The following is a 17799-nucleotide window of genomic DNA, read 5'->3' as shown; positions in this document are numbered from 1 at the left end:
AAAATGAGTATTTTGTTGTGTAGTTCAGAAATAATACACAGTTTGTACTTTAGTTTGTTATTCATGAGGTTCTATTGTGCAGTTATAAAAAAACAACAAAAAAAAAACTTGAATACTCCTTCCAGCAGCGTCACATGATGAAACTGTTTACATGGGAGTTAACATGGCTTCCCCCCCTACTAAGCCTGAAGGAAACCAACATGTAGACAGCACCTAAACACCAAGACCGTCTTTCAGACACAGTGTCTGGTTGTCCGTCTGGGGGATGATGTTTGTTGTCCCCGTCTGGAGGAGTGACACTGTGGAGTGCATGCTGGTGCGTCTGCCCGGAAGCGTGCCCGAGTGGCTCAGCGCTGCCGGGAGAAGAGGTTCCTCAGGGCGTTGTTGTAGTTCTTATTGAAGGCGGTGTAGATGAGCGGGTTGAAGAAGGAGTTGGAGTAGCCCAGCCACAGGAAGATGCTCTTCCAGATGGGCGGGATGTCGCAGGAGCACAGCGGGACGATGAGCTCGGTGATGAAGAAGGGGATCCAGCAAAGAACGAACACGCCGATCAAGATGCCCACCATCAGCGCCGCCTTCTTCTCCTTCTGCTCGCGCCACGTGTCCCCGTCCGTCTGGAAGGTCACGGTGGCGTGGCGCACCGTGAACACCATCTGCGGCTGATGAGTCTCGTCCTTTACCTGGGAGGGAGCCGACCAGAGGGGAAATCAGTCGCGCCATTGATTAATTGATCGATCAGACACATCTGGTTAGCGCTGGCTTTTACACACCCGCTGTGGTTGTTTTCGTGCCACTAGAATCTATCGTTTCGAACAGTTTTTATACTTTCACACAGAACAAAATATTAGATTCTTTTGAGCTTTTGCACTGTGAATAAAGGCATCAACCAATCTCAATGGATATATTCAAAACACTGTACAACATGGAGAACTCATAGACTGAACCAGGGCAGTTCTGAAGCATTTTGGCTGTCGCCCTCTTGGAATTTTTGCAGGAAGTGACCATATTTGGACTGTTGAGGAGCGACGGGTGGATCTGACGAACACAAGTGGTATAGTTTAGGCTATACACCCGTTTACCTCAGATACAGATTCTGTATAGTTGGTTCTCTGCCTGCGGGAATCTATCTTATGCTTTTATTGGAATAAATGCTGCAACTGTCCCAAATCTGCATCACCGCGAGTATAAATAGGTTTGCTGCAAAATAGTTGTTTATTCGTCGCGCCCTCGGTTTGTAAAGTGTTCTTTTTTTGTGTTTTTTTTTAAATAGAAAAGCAATATCTTTAACAATGTAAGCCAGTTTGGCTTCTCAACAAAAGATGGATTAGAGGCTGAAAAGAAGTGTGAATCAACAGGTGGATCAACAAGCCAAAGCTTATTTTTTCATTACTACGCACGCACACACACACACACACACACACACACACACTCTAATCTGCATTTTCCAGCGTTACACAAACATACTGCACAGCTGGGGGAAAGTCAACATTAATCTGCTGACTTCCTCCTCTTATTTGGTGCCGAGCACAGCTCAAGGCTGACTTGACTTTTTGTTTATCAGGTGAAGTCGCCCGGGTCGTTCAGCAGCTCCGACAGCTTTTTATAAAGACGATCTTTTTTTTCTAAACGTGTCGGAAGTGAAGCGCGTAGACCGACTGTTCTGGTCTACATGGAAACGACACGGAGTAAATGTTGTTGAATCAATAACTCTATCGCTGATAAGAAAGATGAAGCAAGTCCATTCACAGCTGAGGTGGGAGGTTAAAAGGATGGGGGGGTCACATCCAGTGGGTGGTAACATTAGATTGTGCAGTAGCTTGAACGGGTACTTGACTGAAGATCCCTCTTTACACAGTGGATCAGTGATGAGGCTATGATTTGCATAGGACTCACAGAAACCATTAAATCTCGTTTCTGTCATTGAATTTGAGACTACTGCATCTCCTAGTGTTGACAAACCGAAATATGAAATCAAACAGAGGAGATGGTCAGCTTAGTCTAGCATACAAAATAGGAAGCCGACTCCGTCCAAAGCCTCTAATTAGAAACGTGACATTTAATTCAATGTGTTTTTTGTTGTTGTTTTGTGCTGCAGTGTCGAGATATTTGTGTATCTAGGCCAAGATTCTGTGCACCTCAATAAACTCTATTTCTGGTGGCATGTGAATGCATGTCTTAATGCCTTTTAAGTGGGTGTTGTTGATGGATGAGTGCAGGTTTATAATCTTGGATGTGGATGCCGTCGCTCGCATCACGACTGCGTGCAGGCACACAGGGCTCGACTCTGAAAGATGAGAATAAAACTTTTTTTATGGGTAATGATGGGTACAATAGAGCTATAAGCTGCAGGTGTATCCGCGTAAAGCAAAATGACTTATAAATCGTCTGATTTAGTTGCTACGGCTACAAGAGTGATTGCCTGTGTAATGAAACTTGACACAAAGTTGGTCCACCAAAGCAATAAAAGAGAGGCTGATTTATTCCACAATTGGCTCTCCTTGACCCCCCCAAGCTGCTAATTTCATCCGATAACGGTAATACTTTCGTAACTGAGGGGTTTCTTGAGGATTCGAGTGATCTCAAAGTAAATGCACGGCATAAATTAAAAGGAAAAACATTGTGTCCTTTTCTGCGAAACCCGTCTCCTTCCTGTGCAAATATGTTCTCAGAATGTTCCAATGCTGAGTAATTTTCAAGCCTTTCAGGTGAAAGTAAAGAGGCGTCTGCTCCAAGATGTCTAAAAGTGGCCTAATCTCGATCACCGAGGTGTTTTGGAGGCTTTTCAAATTGCATTTCCCACAATAAGGTCAGGTGAAAAGTGGGTGCCGGGGGAAAATTTGCCTGATTAAATGTCTACTAATGCTCGCGGAATAGATCCAGACCTTTTGTGTCGTCTGCTGATTAGAGAAAACGCCAAAGCCAGGAAGGCGCTGTGGCCCATTTAGAAAAAGTGCTAAAGGTGGTATTTATAGCCTTCTACCTTCTGCCTATGTGCATTAGCAAGCTGCTGGTGATGAGCAGGATTGCTGCAATTATTTGTCTCCGTGCTCATTCATCAGATTCTTATGTTTCCCTGATTGCCGTTGAATAGCTCATCAGACACAATGATATGTACAGCAACTCTTATTCTGTGGGGCATCGGTGGAAGAAAGGCACGGAGAAATATTCATCATAGATATGGTGTCAGATACACTGCTGGGCAACAGGCAGCATGTGTCCTGGGAATATATGGTTTATTAAAATCTCAACAAGAGCGGTACACAAAGTCCTGTCAATCACGTTGCTTATTAAAGCTCTGTGATTGGCTCCGAGCAGTGTCGGCGCTTTTTCTCCAGAAATGTGATATACAAGTAGGGTTGGGACGACGTGGGATTTTATCACGCTTCAGGATAAAAAAAGCTCACAATAAAGTTATGGTGGTGCGTTTTCATTATTGGTATCATTAATATCGCCTCTGTGCTTCTTTTCAGGATAAAATACATCATTGCCAATTTAATCCTGTGCCAATTTACCTTCACTGTCGCATATCAAGTCTGATACGGGTTTACCGACTCCGAAAGGTAGCATTACAGACAGTCCTTGTGGTCTATTACGCTCACTCTGCACACAACCAGAGCCCTGATATTGGGTTTCAATTCACGCCGGCGCTCGCTTTCATAGCCTCTGCATTCCCAGTTCTCCCCCGAATGATGGATGCCCGCTCCCCTCTCTCCATGTCTCTGCACGTCTGATGAGGGCTTTATCGGACCACTCGGGACCACATTATTATTCGGGCGAATGTGAGCGCGGTTCTGATCTTTCGTCCCACGGTGCCAGTCCTTGCGCGGCTTACACCCCGTAGAAGTCATCACTGCTGCTCTGTATCACACCGATGCTAATAGAGGCTTAGTCCGTTTGAACACTACGAGCAGACGTGGCATGCACAATGCCCTCCTGTCTGGAAAAAGCCTCTCGAGGTCCCGCTTGTGTATTGTGGACGAGATGTGTTATTCGCTTGCTGTCTGGTTGGGAATGCCAAATCTTGCATGGATTTTAAAGTACCATGAAGTGACTTCCTTTATGCCTGTCACTGCTGTCGTTCTGGCAGGGATGCAGGTTGTAGCGGCTCTTTGAGCTGCTTCTTTTCCTACTTCCATTCCCACCACCCAGTAGCGTTTACCCCGTTCTCTGCATTTTGACATGCCTTGTCATTATTTCCCGTCTCCTTGACTGTGGAGTTACAACCGCCGAGTGTGTTCCTGAATCTTAACTGTAGCGTGTCCTATATTTGTTCATTTATTCCGTCCATCTTTCCGTACTTACTGCTCGTAGGTAAATGTAGTTTTCTGCACCCCCTTATTATGAGTAATTGCTTGCTTCTCCTTCCCGCATCAGCACCTTGACCCAAGTGGACTTGGACCTCCCCATCTCTTCTCTCTATGGCTGGCTTTCTCCCTCTCTCCAGTGTGCCACTTCCTACTGTCTTACCTACTGTGCTACTTCTTGTGCTTTTCATAAATTATATGTATGGCAGTTTCTAATGTTCTCACAGTTATGACTCATTGTAAATAAGTGCCTTGCCGCCCTTTTTCTGCCCCCAAACATTGCAATCCTGTACAATTGCTCAGATTTTGCAGTTTATTATACCTATACATACTTGTCTACCAAGTGCTGTCAATCAACCTTGCTGACTCACACACTGCTTGTTCTAGCTCTCTGGTTTCGAGGAGTACATGTATATCACGGTTATAATAAATCAGGGGGAGGGAAAAGGAAAATGAATGATCACCTCAGCCATTGGTGTTATTGTGTTGGTCTTGCGGGAGCCAATCCGAAACTTGGCGGCCTTGTAGATCTTCCAATAAACAAACAGCACCACGCAAAGCGGCAGGTAAAACGCCCCGAAGGTGGAGAAGATGGTGTAGGACGGCTCCTGGCTCACCTGGCACTTCATCCCCTCCGTGTAGGTCTCCCCCCAGCCGAACAGCGGCGACAGGGAGATGATGGAGGACAGCAGCCACGTGAGCGCGATCATCACGTTGGAGATCTTCTTGCGCGTCTTGAGCGTGTACTGCAGGTGCCGGGTGATCGACCAGTAGCGGTCCAGCGCGATGGCCGTCACGTTCCAGATGCTGGCCGTGCAGCAGAGCACGTCGAAGGAGATCCACACCTGGCAGAGGACGCGGCCCAGCTTCCACAGCCGGCCGTTCAGCTCGTGGACGAGGCTGAGCGGCATGACCAGCGCCGCCACCATCACGTCGGAAATGGCCATGGAGGCCACGAGGTTGTGGGGCACCCGGTGGAACGTCCTCACCCTCAGGATGGTGACCAGCACCAGCAGGTTCCACACGAAGGTGGCCACCACCAGCATGGCCAGCAACGTCAGGGTGAGCACGCTGAAAACGGAGAAGGGCCGGTAGATGTTTCCTCCGAAGTCGTGGCCGTCCAAAGCTCCGCTGAAGTTGGCCGTCAGCGCGCTGGTGTTGGGATACGTCATGGTTGCTGCTCAGGGCCCGGCAGCCAGGGGCCAAGATGACTCAGAGATGGCTTCTGCAGACAGTCGATGCATTCTGCAGTCAGGAGATAGAAGAGGGAGGAACTACTTGCATGCACATCTAGAAACATTCAACAATACTCTACCCTTGCTTTTCGGGCTTTGCACCATGGCGTAAATGCACTAGCGTACATCACTGTTTTGCAGAAAGAGAGGTACTTGACTAATTTGCTCACAGTAGTAGAACGCACTTGAGTTCCTAACAGCTGTCAAGCAACCTGTCTGCAACTTTCAAGTGCAATTTCATCTGCTGCCAAAAAGGCTCAAAAGTACTCGCAGGGTCTGGGAAAGACCGTAAATATTCAGTTTCATCATCCCACTGCTGTCCTTTGATTTGCATCAAATTAAGACCTCTGTTGCAAAATGAACAGTTTTGGAGAGGATTCTTTGTTGTAAACCCTTTTGGGGGATATCTCACATTCCAATAGAGAGACAGCGATGCCTCAACGGCGTGGAGTTGTAGGTTTTAAGTGGCGTATGGAGTGCGCCGTCTCTTTTCACTTTAAATAAGAGAGTCTGCTGGAGAGGGACGCCCCGTGTATTAACATAGGATTGTCTCCGTTTCAGCTTCACAGAAGAAAAAAAAGATTCGACATGCCGGCTTTATCAATACATTCACAGGAGAGTCTCGGCGAGAGGCGAAGTCAGTGTTCAACAGTGCAGAAATGGTGAATCTCATTCCACCGAGCGCGTGTCAGCTGGACGCTCGTATTGATCTTTACAACTTCGAGCTGCTCTAGATGGTATAAATGAATCACAGTGGCATAATTACATGAATCAACTATAATATGATTTTTAACTTGAATCTTTCAATGATAGAAATCCATCAGAATACATTTGTTATGATAAGTAAGACTCAGAGAAGCATCACCGTCAGCAACATCACCGGAGGCAATAAAGATTTCATGCATCGTGGTTTGGAAAACATATTCAGACGTGCCCGACTTCCCAATCTCATAATGTGAATTTGAATAATTGATTACAATATCTCCATGTTTGAATCAGTTTAAATGACTCTGCTTATTTTGTTCTGGCTTCCACCAATCCAAACCAATTTAAAAAAAATTCACATCACACTTCCTTACCTTGACCCGCTGTTTTATTAACCATGACTTCTGTCTTTTGAAAGGGTCTTTCACCCACAACCTTGAATATTGAGTGAAAAAATCTTTCATTTTGCAAGTTCTCCTCCTCGTGACTTTGTAATGAGTCGACCTGGGTGATGTGCTCAGGTTCCCCCCCCCAGTCCTCATCCATAATGAGCCGAGCTAATGCTTCTAATTCAGTCGAATGTACTAAAGTCGCCAATTGAGTTTGATTTAAATCCCATGATTGAATGAATATGATCGTATTCCTGCAGCTGTTTGGCCTCTGATAACATTACTTCTGGCTGTATCGCTGAAGCATTGATGAACGAGGAATAAATCATAGGGAACATGTCGATAGATCTAAGATTAAAGTTCCTGGCGAGGTGCTTTGTGCCCCTTCTCGTTGACATCCGCTTACACACCCAGATGTGTAAGAGCGCTCCGCTTGTTATCCATCACGGAGCCTCGTCAATAAGGCCCCGCGGGTAATAACAATATGAGCCGTGTCTCTGTCGGGCCCGGTGTATTTATGTGACGTGACACCGTCTCTTAGCATCACAGGCCGTGCCTTCTAATCAAAGGGTCCAACCAAGCACAGCGACAGGCCCTCTTTGCTCTCTCCTCACCCTGCGTCTATTAACAAGCCCAATAGGCATGAAATTGGACAACTGTTATGAAGGGAACAGGCCAACGGCTGTCACTCACTCAGCAAAAAAACAGTGCATATGTGAGGGAGGAGACCGGGGATCACACTCACTGACGTCACGGGCTAATAACTCATTCTTTAAGTCTGTACTTCTGAGTTTCAGGCAGCTGTGTGGGGGAAGTCGGGTCGGTCGCCGCCATGAGACTCGCGGGTGTCAGCCGGTTCACTGGGCATATTAGCTCAGGACCATGTGGGGGGGGTTAGTTAGCTGTGTGAGAAATTAAACGGGGACAGAGGGTGATTTAGAATCTCATTACCTAGGAGGAGGTCGCATTTACGTTTTGAATGCAAGCGGTGAAAACGATATAATAGAGAAGAATTTAATGTTTCTCACAGAGCTGCAGCGGGGAGATATATCTAGATAAATCCTATTATCATTTAGAAATGAGGAAATCAATCAGTCACTAAAAATCTCAAGGCTTTGCCATCCGATGCTGTGGAAATCAAAGACGTTGGACAAAAACTTTAGATGAGTCATTGTTTTCTTTAATTAAGTTTTCTCCGCTACAATTATTTCTGCCCACCATAAAAGAAATATGAGGGTAATTTTCTCAACAAAAGAACAGTAATTTTCCGAGTCCTACATTTGCCTTCTGTGTCTATTTCTATAATTCATGTTTTTCCAATAAAGCCCTGAAGGCTGCCAGCTGCAGATTGACGTTAAAGAAGAAAAAAAACTAAACAAAAGTGCTTTGACATCTCAGTTCCATTTCATCAACACGCTGTCACATCCTCGCCATTAAAGCAGCTCTTTGTGTGGAGCTCATCCTGAAATCATCCCTTCCTCGGTTCCCACCTCCGAGGCTGCAGACGGCTGAGAGGTAGATGGAGATGCTTCCTCTGACTTGTGTCATTTTTTTTTTTTTAAATCATAAAAAGCACAACAAGGTAGACCTTTGCCTGGAGTAGCAGTTTAGTTTATCTCTGGTTTGGTGGAATGTCTCCAAATCAATGAGATATTAAAAAGCAGAAGAAAAAGCATGATAACTTTACCATATATTAAGGATTCCCTGTGGAACTCCCCTGTCCCATGAGGTTTCCAGTCTGCACTTGACTCAGGTTTTTTATTATTAATAAAGAAGATGATCACTTGTTACTCGACACCTCAACAACACAACCTCACTTTTGAATCCTACTCTCGTACATATGAAGCTCACACCTCGTTGGAAGATGAATTCCATGAAATAACTCACCCCATTTAACAGTTTGGCATAAAACAGTCCCGCACGAGAGGATCCCCGCTCGGTCTCAACCCCTCCATCGAAATCCACTTTCGCCGGCTCAGTCGGCGGAGTGATCCGCGGCTCAGGCGGCGCTGAACGATCGCAGAAGCTCACCTCGCTGCGAGGACGCACCGCCGCTGGAATGAACCACGCGTTGGTCGGGAGGAGGGGTGGGGTGGGGGGGCAGTTCAAGTGGTAAACACTGCGTTTTCTAGGCATGTACGAGACTTGCGTCTGTGTGTGTGTGTGTGTGTGTGTGTTTTTGTTGTTGTTGTTTTTTGGGCGCGAGCAACAGCTGTCTGCGCGCGGACGTGGAGCGAGACGACGCGTCCGCGTTATCGGAACTGTCCGCGCGTCTCTTTTTTTTAATCAGTCCTGTTCCGCAGCCATCAGAGAGGCAGGTTGCTGGAGGAGACGGGGATCCCGCTGCTTGGTGATGGATGTTACTGTCATGCGACCTCCCTTTTAACCCCCCCGTGGCGTTTCTTGCCCTGCACATTAACGCACGTTTCACGCAAACGAGGCTCATTCAAATCGTTGGCAATAATGTTGGGCTTTATTTGGTGACATCCTTTTGTTCTGAGGAAATCTCCCACAACGATGAATTCAATTCATAGTCATATAAATTTAATTATATCATCATAGTCTGCTTCCTACAATAACACTCCGCTTATCAAATAGAAGACTGTGGCTAGTTAACCAAACCATGTTAATTAATTAATTAATTTCTCCGCTGGAAGGCACCCTAGATGGCACTTTCTCATGTTTTCTCCACTAAAAGGCACCGTAGATGGAACTTCGTTGTGTTTTCTCCACTAGAAGGCGCCGTAGATTGAACTTTATTGTGTTTTCTCCACTAGAAGGCACCATAGATGGAATTTTATTGTTTTCTCCACTAGAAGGGGCCGTAGATTGAACTTTATTGTGTTTTCTCCACTAGAAGGCACCGTAGATGGAGCTTTATTGTGTTTTCTCCACTAGAAGGCGCCGTAGATGGAACTTTATTGTGTTTTCTCCACTGGAAGGCATCATAGATGCCACTTTATTGCGTTTTCTCCACTGAAAAGCACCTTAGATGCCTCTTTATTGTGTTTTCTCCATTAGAAGGCACCGTAGAGCGAACATTATCGTGTTTTCTCCACTGGAAGGCACCGTAGATGCCACTTTATCATGTTTTCTCCACTGGAAGGCACCCTAGATTCCACTGTATTGCGTTTGCCCCACTGAAAAGCACCCTAGATGCCACTTTATTGTGTTTTCTCCACTGGAAGGCACCCTAGATGCCACTTTATTGCGTTTGCTCCACTGGAAGGCACCCTAGAGGGCACATGGAGACAGCGGTTTAGCTATCTGTCATGCAAACTTCAAATGAGTGTCGAGTGACGGCAGAGAGAGAACGAGTTACATCATCAGCAACATTAAAGCCTATAAGCCTGACTGGAAAAGACAGATCCATGTTTTATTACCCAGGAATGAATTCAAATGAGACTACTACTGGCAAGTGTCACAAATTGGTCAAATTACTACATTATGTCACTTTTGGCAGTATTGAGAGGGCAAAATCATCACATAGATATTTTTTGTCTGGCATCGGGGCGTTAAGGACGGGGAATGTTTGCAGTGTTTTTTTACATAAATGCAGGTGCATTTTCCCGCAGTCCACCAGTGACTGTGAATGTGACCCACAGCCAACGGTCCTTTACTATAATACATCAACAGTACAGAGCAATTCCCCGTACGGTACACTGATTGTTTAGCATCGCAGACACACTATGAATCCTTATAGTAGCTGATGATAAATGAGAACCACTATAAAAGTTACGGTTCCAGACCATAGCCAGCGCTGTGAGAGGCTTGTTCATTACCATCGGAGAAGAACAGCTCGCAGCACAAACCCACATTAAGTTCCATGTTAAAACACTGTGTTTTTTCCTTGGCTCCATGGCTGCTGCTGCAGTGTGAATGTGGCGTCACACACCTTCCACTTCCTTTACACCTCGGAGAGAACGGCGAGCGCTTATCCGATTGCCACTTGCTTGTGCTAACACTCACTTCCTCCAAATCCACGGGATTTGTTTGAGAACATCTGCTGAAATAGGACGTTTCTGGTAACTAACCATGAAATATGCAGCAGCACACGTGTTTATCACCATCATCCACTGCTCAAGGGGGAAGCATCCGAGTACCTGCATCCCTCCCCTCCCCCACCGCTGTCCCTCCTCACCCTGAACTCCCTCCTACAGGTGATGATGATGCACAGAATCAGCAGGAGTTCGTGCAGGCGCTGCTGAATAACCCGCTTTGCGAAATTGTGTCTCGCTAATTATAGTCCGATGAGGGCATTAATGTAACCCACTTAAAGTGCCAGTGCAAAGTGCTCCTTATTAAAACAGATGACATACTTGCACTTTTAGCCGCTCAATGATGAAAATGCACTGCAGTATAGGCTCAGATGATTATATCATGCAGTGTAGGCTTGTTTTTGCATCAAAAAGGAAAACATATGAGCACTAATCAAGCTTAACGATTAGCTCTGTATCACAGCAAAAGCTGTCATTCACCTAACTTGATACAGTTAATATTAATACTGCATGCATGTTTACTTATTAATTAATTTCCCTTCCCCTGCTGCTGTAAACGCCTCATCTCATCGTACTCAATGCAAACATCACACTTCCTCTGCTCCCTGTCTCAGTTAAAAGCCTCTTTCTTTAATCCTCCCTTTTCTCCGAGCGCATCGCTGTAAATCACGTCTGACCTTGTCCCACCAGACCGGTCTCGTCCGCCATAAATAGTCAGTCATCAATTATTCTAGTTACCACCAGGATTCGTCACTGTCAGCAACTACAACGTCACGTCGGGGGTCACGGAGAAAGGACCAGAGGGAGGGGAAAAAAATGTGATGCGGTCTTGGATCAGGGACTTTGCTGGTAAACCTGCCACATAAATTGTGCCGTGTGTCTGGCCTGCAGTAACTGTGCGATGAATGATTGAGCGTCGAGCACCGAGAATCATGGGATTTCATATGGGGGGCACCGTCTGTTTGCTCTTTGATCCCACGAGGTCACGTGGCAACATGTTGGAAATGCCAACGCTGAGGCGGTGTCATGATTTATTGAGCCTTACTTCCACATTTATTCAGTTTTGCATATCATTTACAAATGATTATGCTATTAGAAAAGCCCATGTGTTAGAAAGGGTTTCTTTTCATTGGGAATAAAGAGCAAACATGTTTTCGACGTAGGAATTAAACCTTTTCTGCTCTAATCGCAAATTCTGCCGAGCCCGATAATGTAACGTTCTATTGTCATGCATCCCTGACTGTTAATGATATCCCATAGTGCACCACCCACTCTTAATTAGAGCGTCGGTGTGTGTCAGGAGCCGCAGAGGCAGCGGTAGCTTCAGACAGGCGAGGTGTTATAGGCTGAGGTGTGCTGAGGCAAGCAGCGACCGGCCAAGGTGATGAAGGGAAAGTCGACGTTGGATAAAATGTGAATGAAATCAAATATCTGTCAAGGTTAACTCGGGTACAGTGTGCATGGCAAAGAGTGCGGCAAATCCTTTATATGTTAATTAGAGGCTGCAGTATTGCAATATCATATTAAAATGTGTTCCTGTAATCTCCCCTCCCTACTTTCTGTATATTTATTTAATAAGAGGAAATTCCAATCACTTGATTTAGCATTTTCTCTTAAATTAGCACCTGCTAGAACTGCAAAATGCAAACGTCGCTTGTGTTGCCATGGCGTTCGGTACACACACTCACGTAACTTTCCATATTGCGACATTTCTATGTGTCAATACCTTGTTTTGTCATCGAATACCCTCGAAAACTGGCAACGCCATTTTATTTCCTTCCCTCCGTTTGTTAACGTGAGGGACAGAGGTTTCCTTATTGTACAGCAATCATCTTGATAAATTGCTCTGACCCCGTGTGGCGCGGTACACTCGGATTGGAAATACTTTAGTGGCCTGTTATGCTTCAAAGAATCTCCAGCTGCTGTAAATGACAGGACGCCACTCCTGTTTTCTTTCCTCCAAAGACACTGTTCAGAGGAATATAACAAGACTGTAAAGCTATATGATGTGTATTTTCTCTCAGAGCTTATTTTTATGTGACTTCTCACAAAAAACTGAGAGGTAATCTGACCCCGAGATGCTTTTATTCGCATTTAAAATACATTTCCAAGGGAATACATCTGTCATTAAATTGCTATTTTCCTTTCTGATGCTGCCGACATCCGTCAAACTTTTAAAGGTAAGATTAAATCATTCAAGGAGGGATTTTCTGTCATTTTCTTCCACTTTTGGTGGCCACAGAAGCATATATAATCAGTCTTCTCCACACCTTTCCAAAGACGACACATTGATTGCAATGCATTTTTCAAAACGCACAAAAAGCAGCGAATGAAGTGCCGATTTTTTTTGGTCACTTAACTCCCCGAGTGAAAGGCATTATAGACGTCAGTCAAAACACGACTCCGTGTGTCTTTTATCCTCAAATGAATGCAGTTCATAATGTACTCCCTCCGTGGAGAATCCGATTGTTCCAGATGAGTTTATCGTCTTCAGCAATGAGGCTTTTTAATTCAAGTGCGTAAATGCTCAAAGCATCTCAACTTCACCATATATTCTGCATGATAATCTATTTTCCTCTTTAAAGTGTCTCCAGTTACTTGGCATTGGCTTTAAGCATACGTTTAGCAGAGTTTATTGCCATTTTAATCTGATGCTTTGATTGACTCCTGTTGCTAAAAACCTTCAATAATTACCATCCTTTTGAATAATTGAAAAAGAGTAGCTTACACATGAAACAAAAGCTAATTTGATCATTTTAATTTAATTATTTTTGAACAAGTATTTTTAATTGAAATAGTTAATGAACTGTTGGAGTCTTTTCTTCTTTTTTTTTACTAGAAATTGTCTAATTTAAGATGTTGTGCCTCAAGTGATCCCCTGACTCATCTTTTAAGTGAATAGCCCGAGGTATTGCCCTAAAAAATAAGGAAATTAATAAAGCACTCAAGGTCATTGCGCGAGTAAAAGTCTGAGAAGAGCCATCCATCTGCCGCTCCTAGGGACAGGCCAAGGTAAAACAGGCCGAAGCTTCATATTTCTTTAAAATGACATTAGCATTTTCAAGTACAACAATGAGGAAATGTGGTTCAGAATTACAATCGCTCCTCTAACGTTGCTCCCCTGCAGCCGGGAAGCCCTTTGAATTCATCGTGTATTCATAACGTCTTTGTGTTCATTAGCGGAGACGCGTTTGTGTACATGTTACAGTTGATTTCCCTCCTTTTTTCATGTGTCTGGTGCTTTTCCTCCAATCCTCCTCTCGCCTCACTCAGTTAAAAATAAATAGTGCGGGGAAGCAGTGAGAGCCTGCTGGCCTCCGACGAGCCACACACACATTCTTACACACAAGCCCCATGAATCACATGTCATCTCAGACACCAGCCAGTGTGACGGGAGCACTTGTGTAACAGTATGAAGGGCTTTTAGCTGCAATCAGAGACCCTGGACCTTTTGGGCGTACAGTGATTCAGATACTTGAAATTGATCCCCTGCCAGACGCCAAACAATGAGGCTGTAACTGTCCTTGCTCTGCCCTGTTGGTAGGCTTAATATGAAGTCAGAAGTGACACGTCTAATTTAGGAAGGTCTCTTCCTCCAACCTGACCTTATGTGAAGGCGTATATATAGCAGGACATTCGTTAATGTTGAAACAGCCGAGACAGGGAAAACATCATGGGTGAATAGTATTTTTTATCATATAAAAAGATATTTCACTTATAGTTTGAATAAATGATTCAGCCAGAAATCATCACGATTTAACAGACAATGTTAACGTTTTTCTTCAATCAGAAACCCGTCTCCCTTCCCTTTTTATAAAGTGGATACGATGATATGTCAGCAAACAGTTGCACGTTTAGCAGAAACGAAGCAACATTAGCGTTCATTCGGAGTCATGTTTCTTCCCACGCTGGGAATGTAAGTTGTAATGTTTGTTCTGTTTTGGTCTCCACCAGCTCCCGAGGGAAATATCAGCCTCTTTAGCTGCAAAATCCCCCGTAATATAGTTGCTGGCATGGTATCTTGTTGGTGCTGGGCAGGTATATGCAGCTGCAGGTGTGAGACGTTGTGTGGAAAAATGTTAAAAAGCTCAGGGGAAATTATGCATTATTGATATTATGTTTGCTAACTTTGCTGCTATCACATAGCTTTGTTTTTATAAGCTCCTTTTTTCTCTGTTTGAGTCACGATGCCTTTACACTGTTGATTCGTAAGGTTGTCAAATTTGAATACCCTGACACATTTCTCCCTCAAAATACTCAAGTCACATGAGAGAAACAAATAAAACTGCCCGATATTGGCCATTGCACATTTAAATGTGTGTTATTAGATAAAGTGCTTGGAAAAAAAGTTTCATTTTGAAAAGTTACAACATGCAAATTCAGCGGGAGGGTGTTGTCAGAGTTTTGAGGCGTTGCCTAGAGGCTAATATTATATATTTGCTTGAGGGATGTGAACCTGTTGGTTTTGCGCTCCCAGCGCATTTTGATCATTATTTCTCTGTAATAATGGCTTCTTAATGGAAACTCATTCGATCTTTGCTCCTCACTTGCTTCTCATCCAAGAAGGATTCAATAAATATCTAGATTAGATCCCGCTTCGGTGTCTGTAGCCCTAATATGAAGCTCATCGGCAGCTAAGCATAGCATAAAGACAAGAAACAGGTGAAACATCTATCATAAAGTAAATAAATCCACCAACTACCACCTAAACTCACTCATCATCACGTTGTATCTCGCTTGTTTAATCTCTGCGTGTAAAAGTGTTAAAACCGGGATTTTATGGGGGATTTCTTCTTTTGGCAGATGCCAGACTTTGGTTATGGACTTTGTTCTTTACTCGGTTCCACACAAATATGATGCGTCACAGAAGCAGTAAAGATTATCTTTCCTATCAGCCGTCAATCATCACGGCAGCTTCCACGTTATCAGCCATTTGAAGTCTGTTCTTTAGTTAGTCATGCCCAAATACGTGAAAACACTCGTTCGTGCCGTGCATGAAGAGTCCTTGCATTTTGACATAATTTCAATAATTCAGGATCAAGTATGAAACCGGGCTCTTTGCTCTTTTATTTTGCAGCATTTTTAAGCACATCTTCAGTGCTTTTATCTGCAGGCTCTTCTGTTTGTGCATGTTGTTGATATGCCCCTTACAAACCTCCGGGTGTGTGTGTTGTTCTCTTTTTGAATCTTACATTTCAGAAGCAGAATTACTTTTTTTTCCACCGTGTACAATGGCGCTCAAAGGAAACAGGCTGTGTTAAATTGTTTTGACACGTTATACGCCGCAGTTATACAATACAGGTTTGACAAACTCGGTGCACATAAGTCGCATTAAAATCAGGGAAGGCGGCGAGCAAAGAAAAAGCTTTTAACAAGCGGTAAGAAATCACAGACGTGGGAAACATCTGTGACGGTTTTTGATTAATCGTCAGCTGTTCGGCTCTAAATATGTGACACGGAATTATATTTCTGTCTTTTTTTAAGTCATACAGACCACAAGAGAACCGTGTTCTCTCTAATTATTATTCCTTTAATTACATCTGTAAATGAAAGTCTTTTGATTAACATCAACAAGTTCCTTATTGGTTTGCCTCCTGGAAGACTACATCAGTGTTTTATGAAATCACCAATTTAAAGTCCTAATTATTCCTCCAGATTTCACTCGTTGGCGTCACCAGATCTGGACGGCGTGAGGTTGTTTTAAATATGGAGGAATAGGAGTCAGGGATTAACAGCTAATTAGTGGAACTGTGCCATGGGATTAATTAATTCAAAGCATTTACATATATTCTAATTGTTTCGCCGAGCTAATTAGCATCACGGCGCCACACTTACATACTGAGGATTGTTTAAGTTTGTTTGCTTCCAGCGAGTAAATATGTCAACCTTGCACATGCTGTTGTTGCCCTATCAGCTTCCCTGAAATGCGTCCGCCACGTGTAACACTTAGTGAATACAAATAGGAGCGCATTCGTTCAAAACTCGTTTGTCACAGTGTTGGTTCAGGTCCAAGTTTGCTGTTCTTGTACTGAGTTGTCAGACGCCTGGCAGAAACCGCAGCACTGCTGAGAAATTAGCCAATTTGTTGCTCAAATCATACATAAAGGATGTAATGAACTGTTGGATTAACGACGAAAGCTTAAAGTGACCTAACAAGTCATTAAATACCATTTTTAACAATGTTTGAAATGTTTTTTTAAAGCTTTGTGTACATATTTTTTGTTATTAATGCAAATATTATGCAATATTATTATGATATATATATATTTTTAAGAGTCAAACTAAAAAAAATCATATAAACCAAATATTATTTCATATTTTTTTAATATATTTTGAAAGTAATAAAAAATATTTGAATACAATTTAATAGGAAAATGTAATGTAGTAAAACAAATTGGTTCTGATGACAAATGATTTGTTTTTGATTAGCCGTTAAGAACAAACCCATGTCCTGTCAGTGTCGATATATTGGTTTTATTTTGAAAGAGCTTATAATAAAGCAGATGAAGCGTAAACTGTGCTCGGGGGAGACTTCAAACGAAACCAAATTGTATGCAGTGAATTTTTGCGTCCGACATAAAAGGCAGTTAAGCCGTACTTTAAATTAACGGATTAAAACGGAACTGAAAATGAGGTCAGGAGGTCATGTTTATGCATTTAGTCACTACATTTAAAGCTACGTGTATTGATCACTTTCCCCACCAACTCACTGTTTGTTGATTCCGGAAGGCTTAAGACCACTCACAGAAATGTCAGAGATAATTGATGCTCGTCTGTGTAGCCGAGCATGCTTCAGTATTCTAATTTAGCTGTACCCTGCAGAGTGAATGGGGGGGCTCGAGTGGGAGGGTAACTTGGCACGAGGTAAGACTCCTTTTTTTTTTCCTCAAGCCAATCTCTTTTCCCCCCGCATAATTATATGAATTGAATTAATTGGGGGTGGACATTTGCATATCTAGGTTATTTCTCTTATGGAGAAAAAGGTCTTCGGAGAGTATAGAAACAATTACAAGCGTGCCAGACAGTAACACACCTCTGGTTCTTCCCCCTCCCCTCTGCAGGCTTTTCCTCCAGGGAGGATTTGGCCTCAGTACTCTGGAGGAAATATGTGATAACACCACAGTGCAGGACTCGCATCCATGAAGCAATTTAATGGACTTTGCAGCCA

General features: G+C 43.7%; 1 protein-coding gene across 3 annotated transcripts; it reads right to left on the bottom strand.

Annotated features, from left to right (window-relative positions):
* Nucleotides 1-228: 228 nt before the first annotated feature.
* htr5ab (5-hydroxytryptamine (serotonin) receptor 5A-b) lies at nucleotides 229-8626 on the bottom strand. 3 transcript variants are annotated; one of them, XM_084034368.1, is made up of 3 exons: nucleotides 8521-8626; nucleotides 4769-5549; nucleotides 229-680 (listed from the first exon to the last, which is right to left on the bottom strand). In XM_084034368.1, exons 2-3 carry the CDS (start codon nucleotides 5474-5476, stop codon nucleotides 348-350), a joined length of 1041 nt encoding a protein of 346 aa, XP_083890494.1. In that variant the 5' UTR covers nucleotides 5477-5549; nucleotides 8521-8626; the 3' UTR covers nucleotides 229-347. The 3 variants fall into 3 exon arrangements, with proteins under 3 accessions (XP_083890494.1, XP_083890496.1, XP_083890495.1); XM_084034370.1 differs by having other exon boundaries at nucleotides 4769-5529; nucleotides 8521-8583; XM_084034369.1 differs by having other exon boundaries at nucleotides 4769-5578; nucleotides 8521-8565.
* Between the last annotated feature and the right edge of the window lie 9173 nt (nucleotides 8627-17799).

This window comes from Eutrigla gurnardus (assembly GCF_963514095.1).
Source record: "Eutrigla gurnardus genome assembly, chromosome: 18".
NCBI classification, from domain to species: Eukaryota; Metazoa; Chordata; class Actinopteri; order Perciformes; family Triglidae; genus Eutrigla; species Eutrigla gurnardus.
The sequence above is the reverse complement of the archived record's forward strand: the minus strand, read 5'-3'. Positions and strand labels throughout refer to the sequence as shown.

Coding starts and splice junctions, on each gene's coding strand:
- htr5ab (XM_084034368.1), bottom strand. CDS start 5,476: ATGACGTATCCCAACACCAGCGCGCTGACGGCCAACTTCAGCGGAGCT. Junction 681..4,768: donor CAATAACACCAATGGCTGAG/GTGATCATTCAT, acceptor GCTCCCTCCCAG/GTAAAGGACGAGACTCATCA.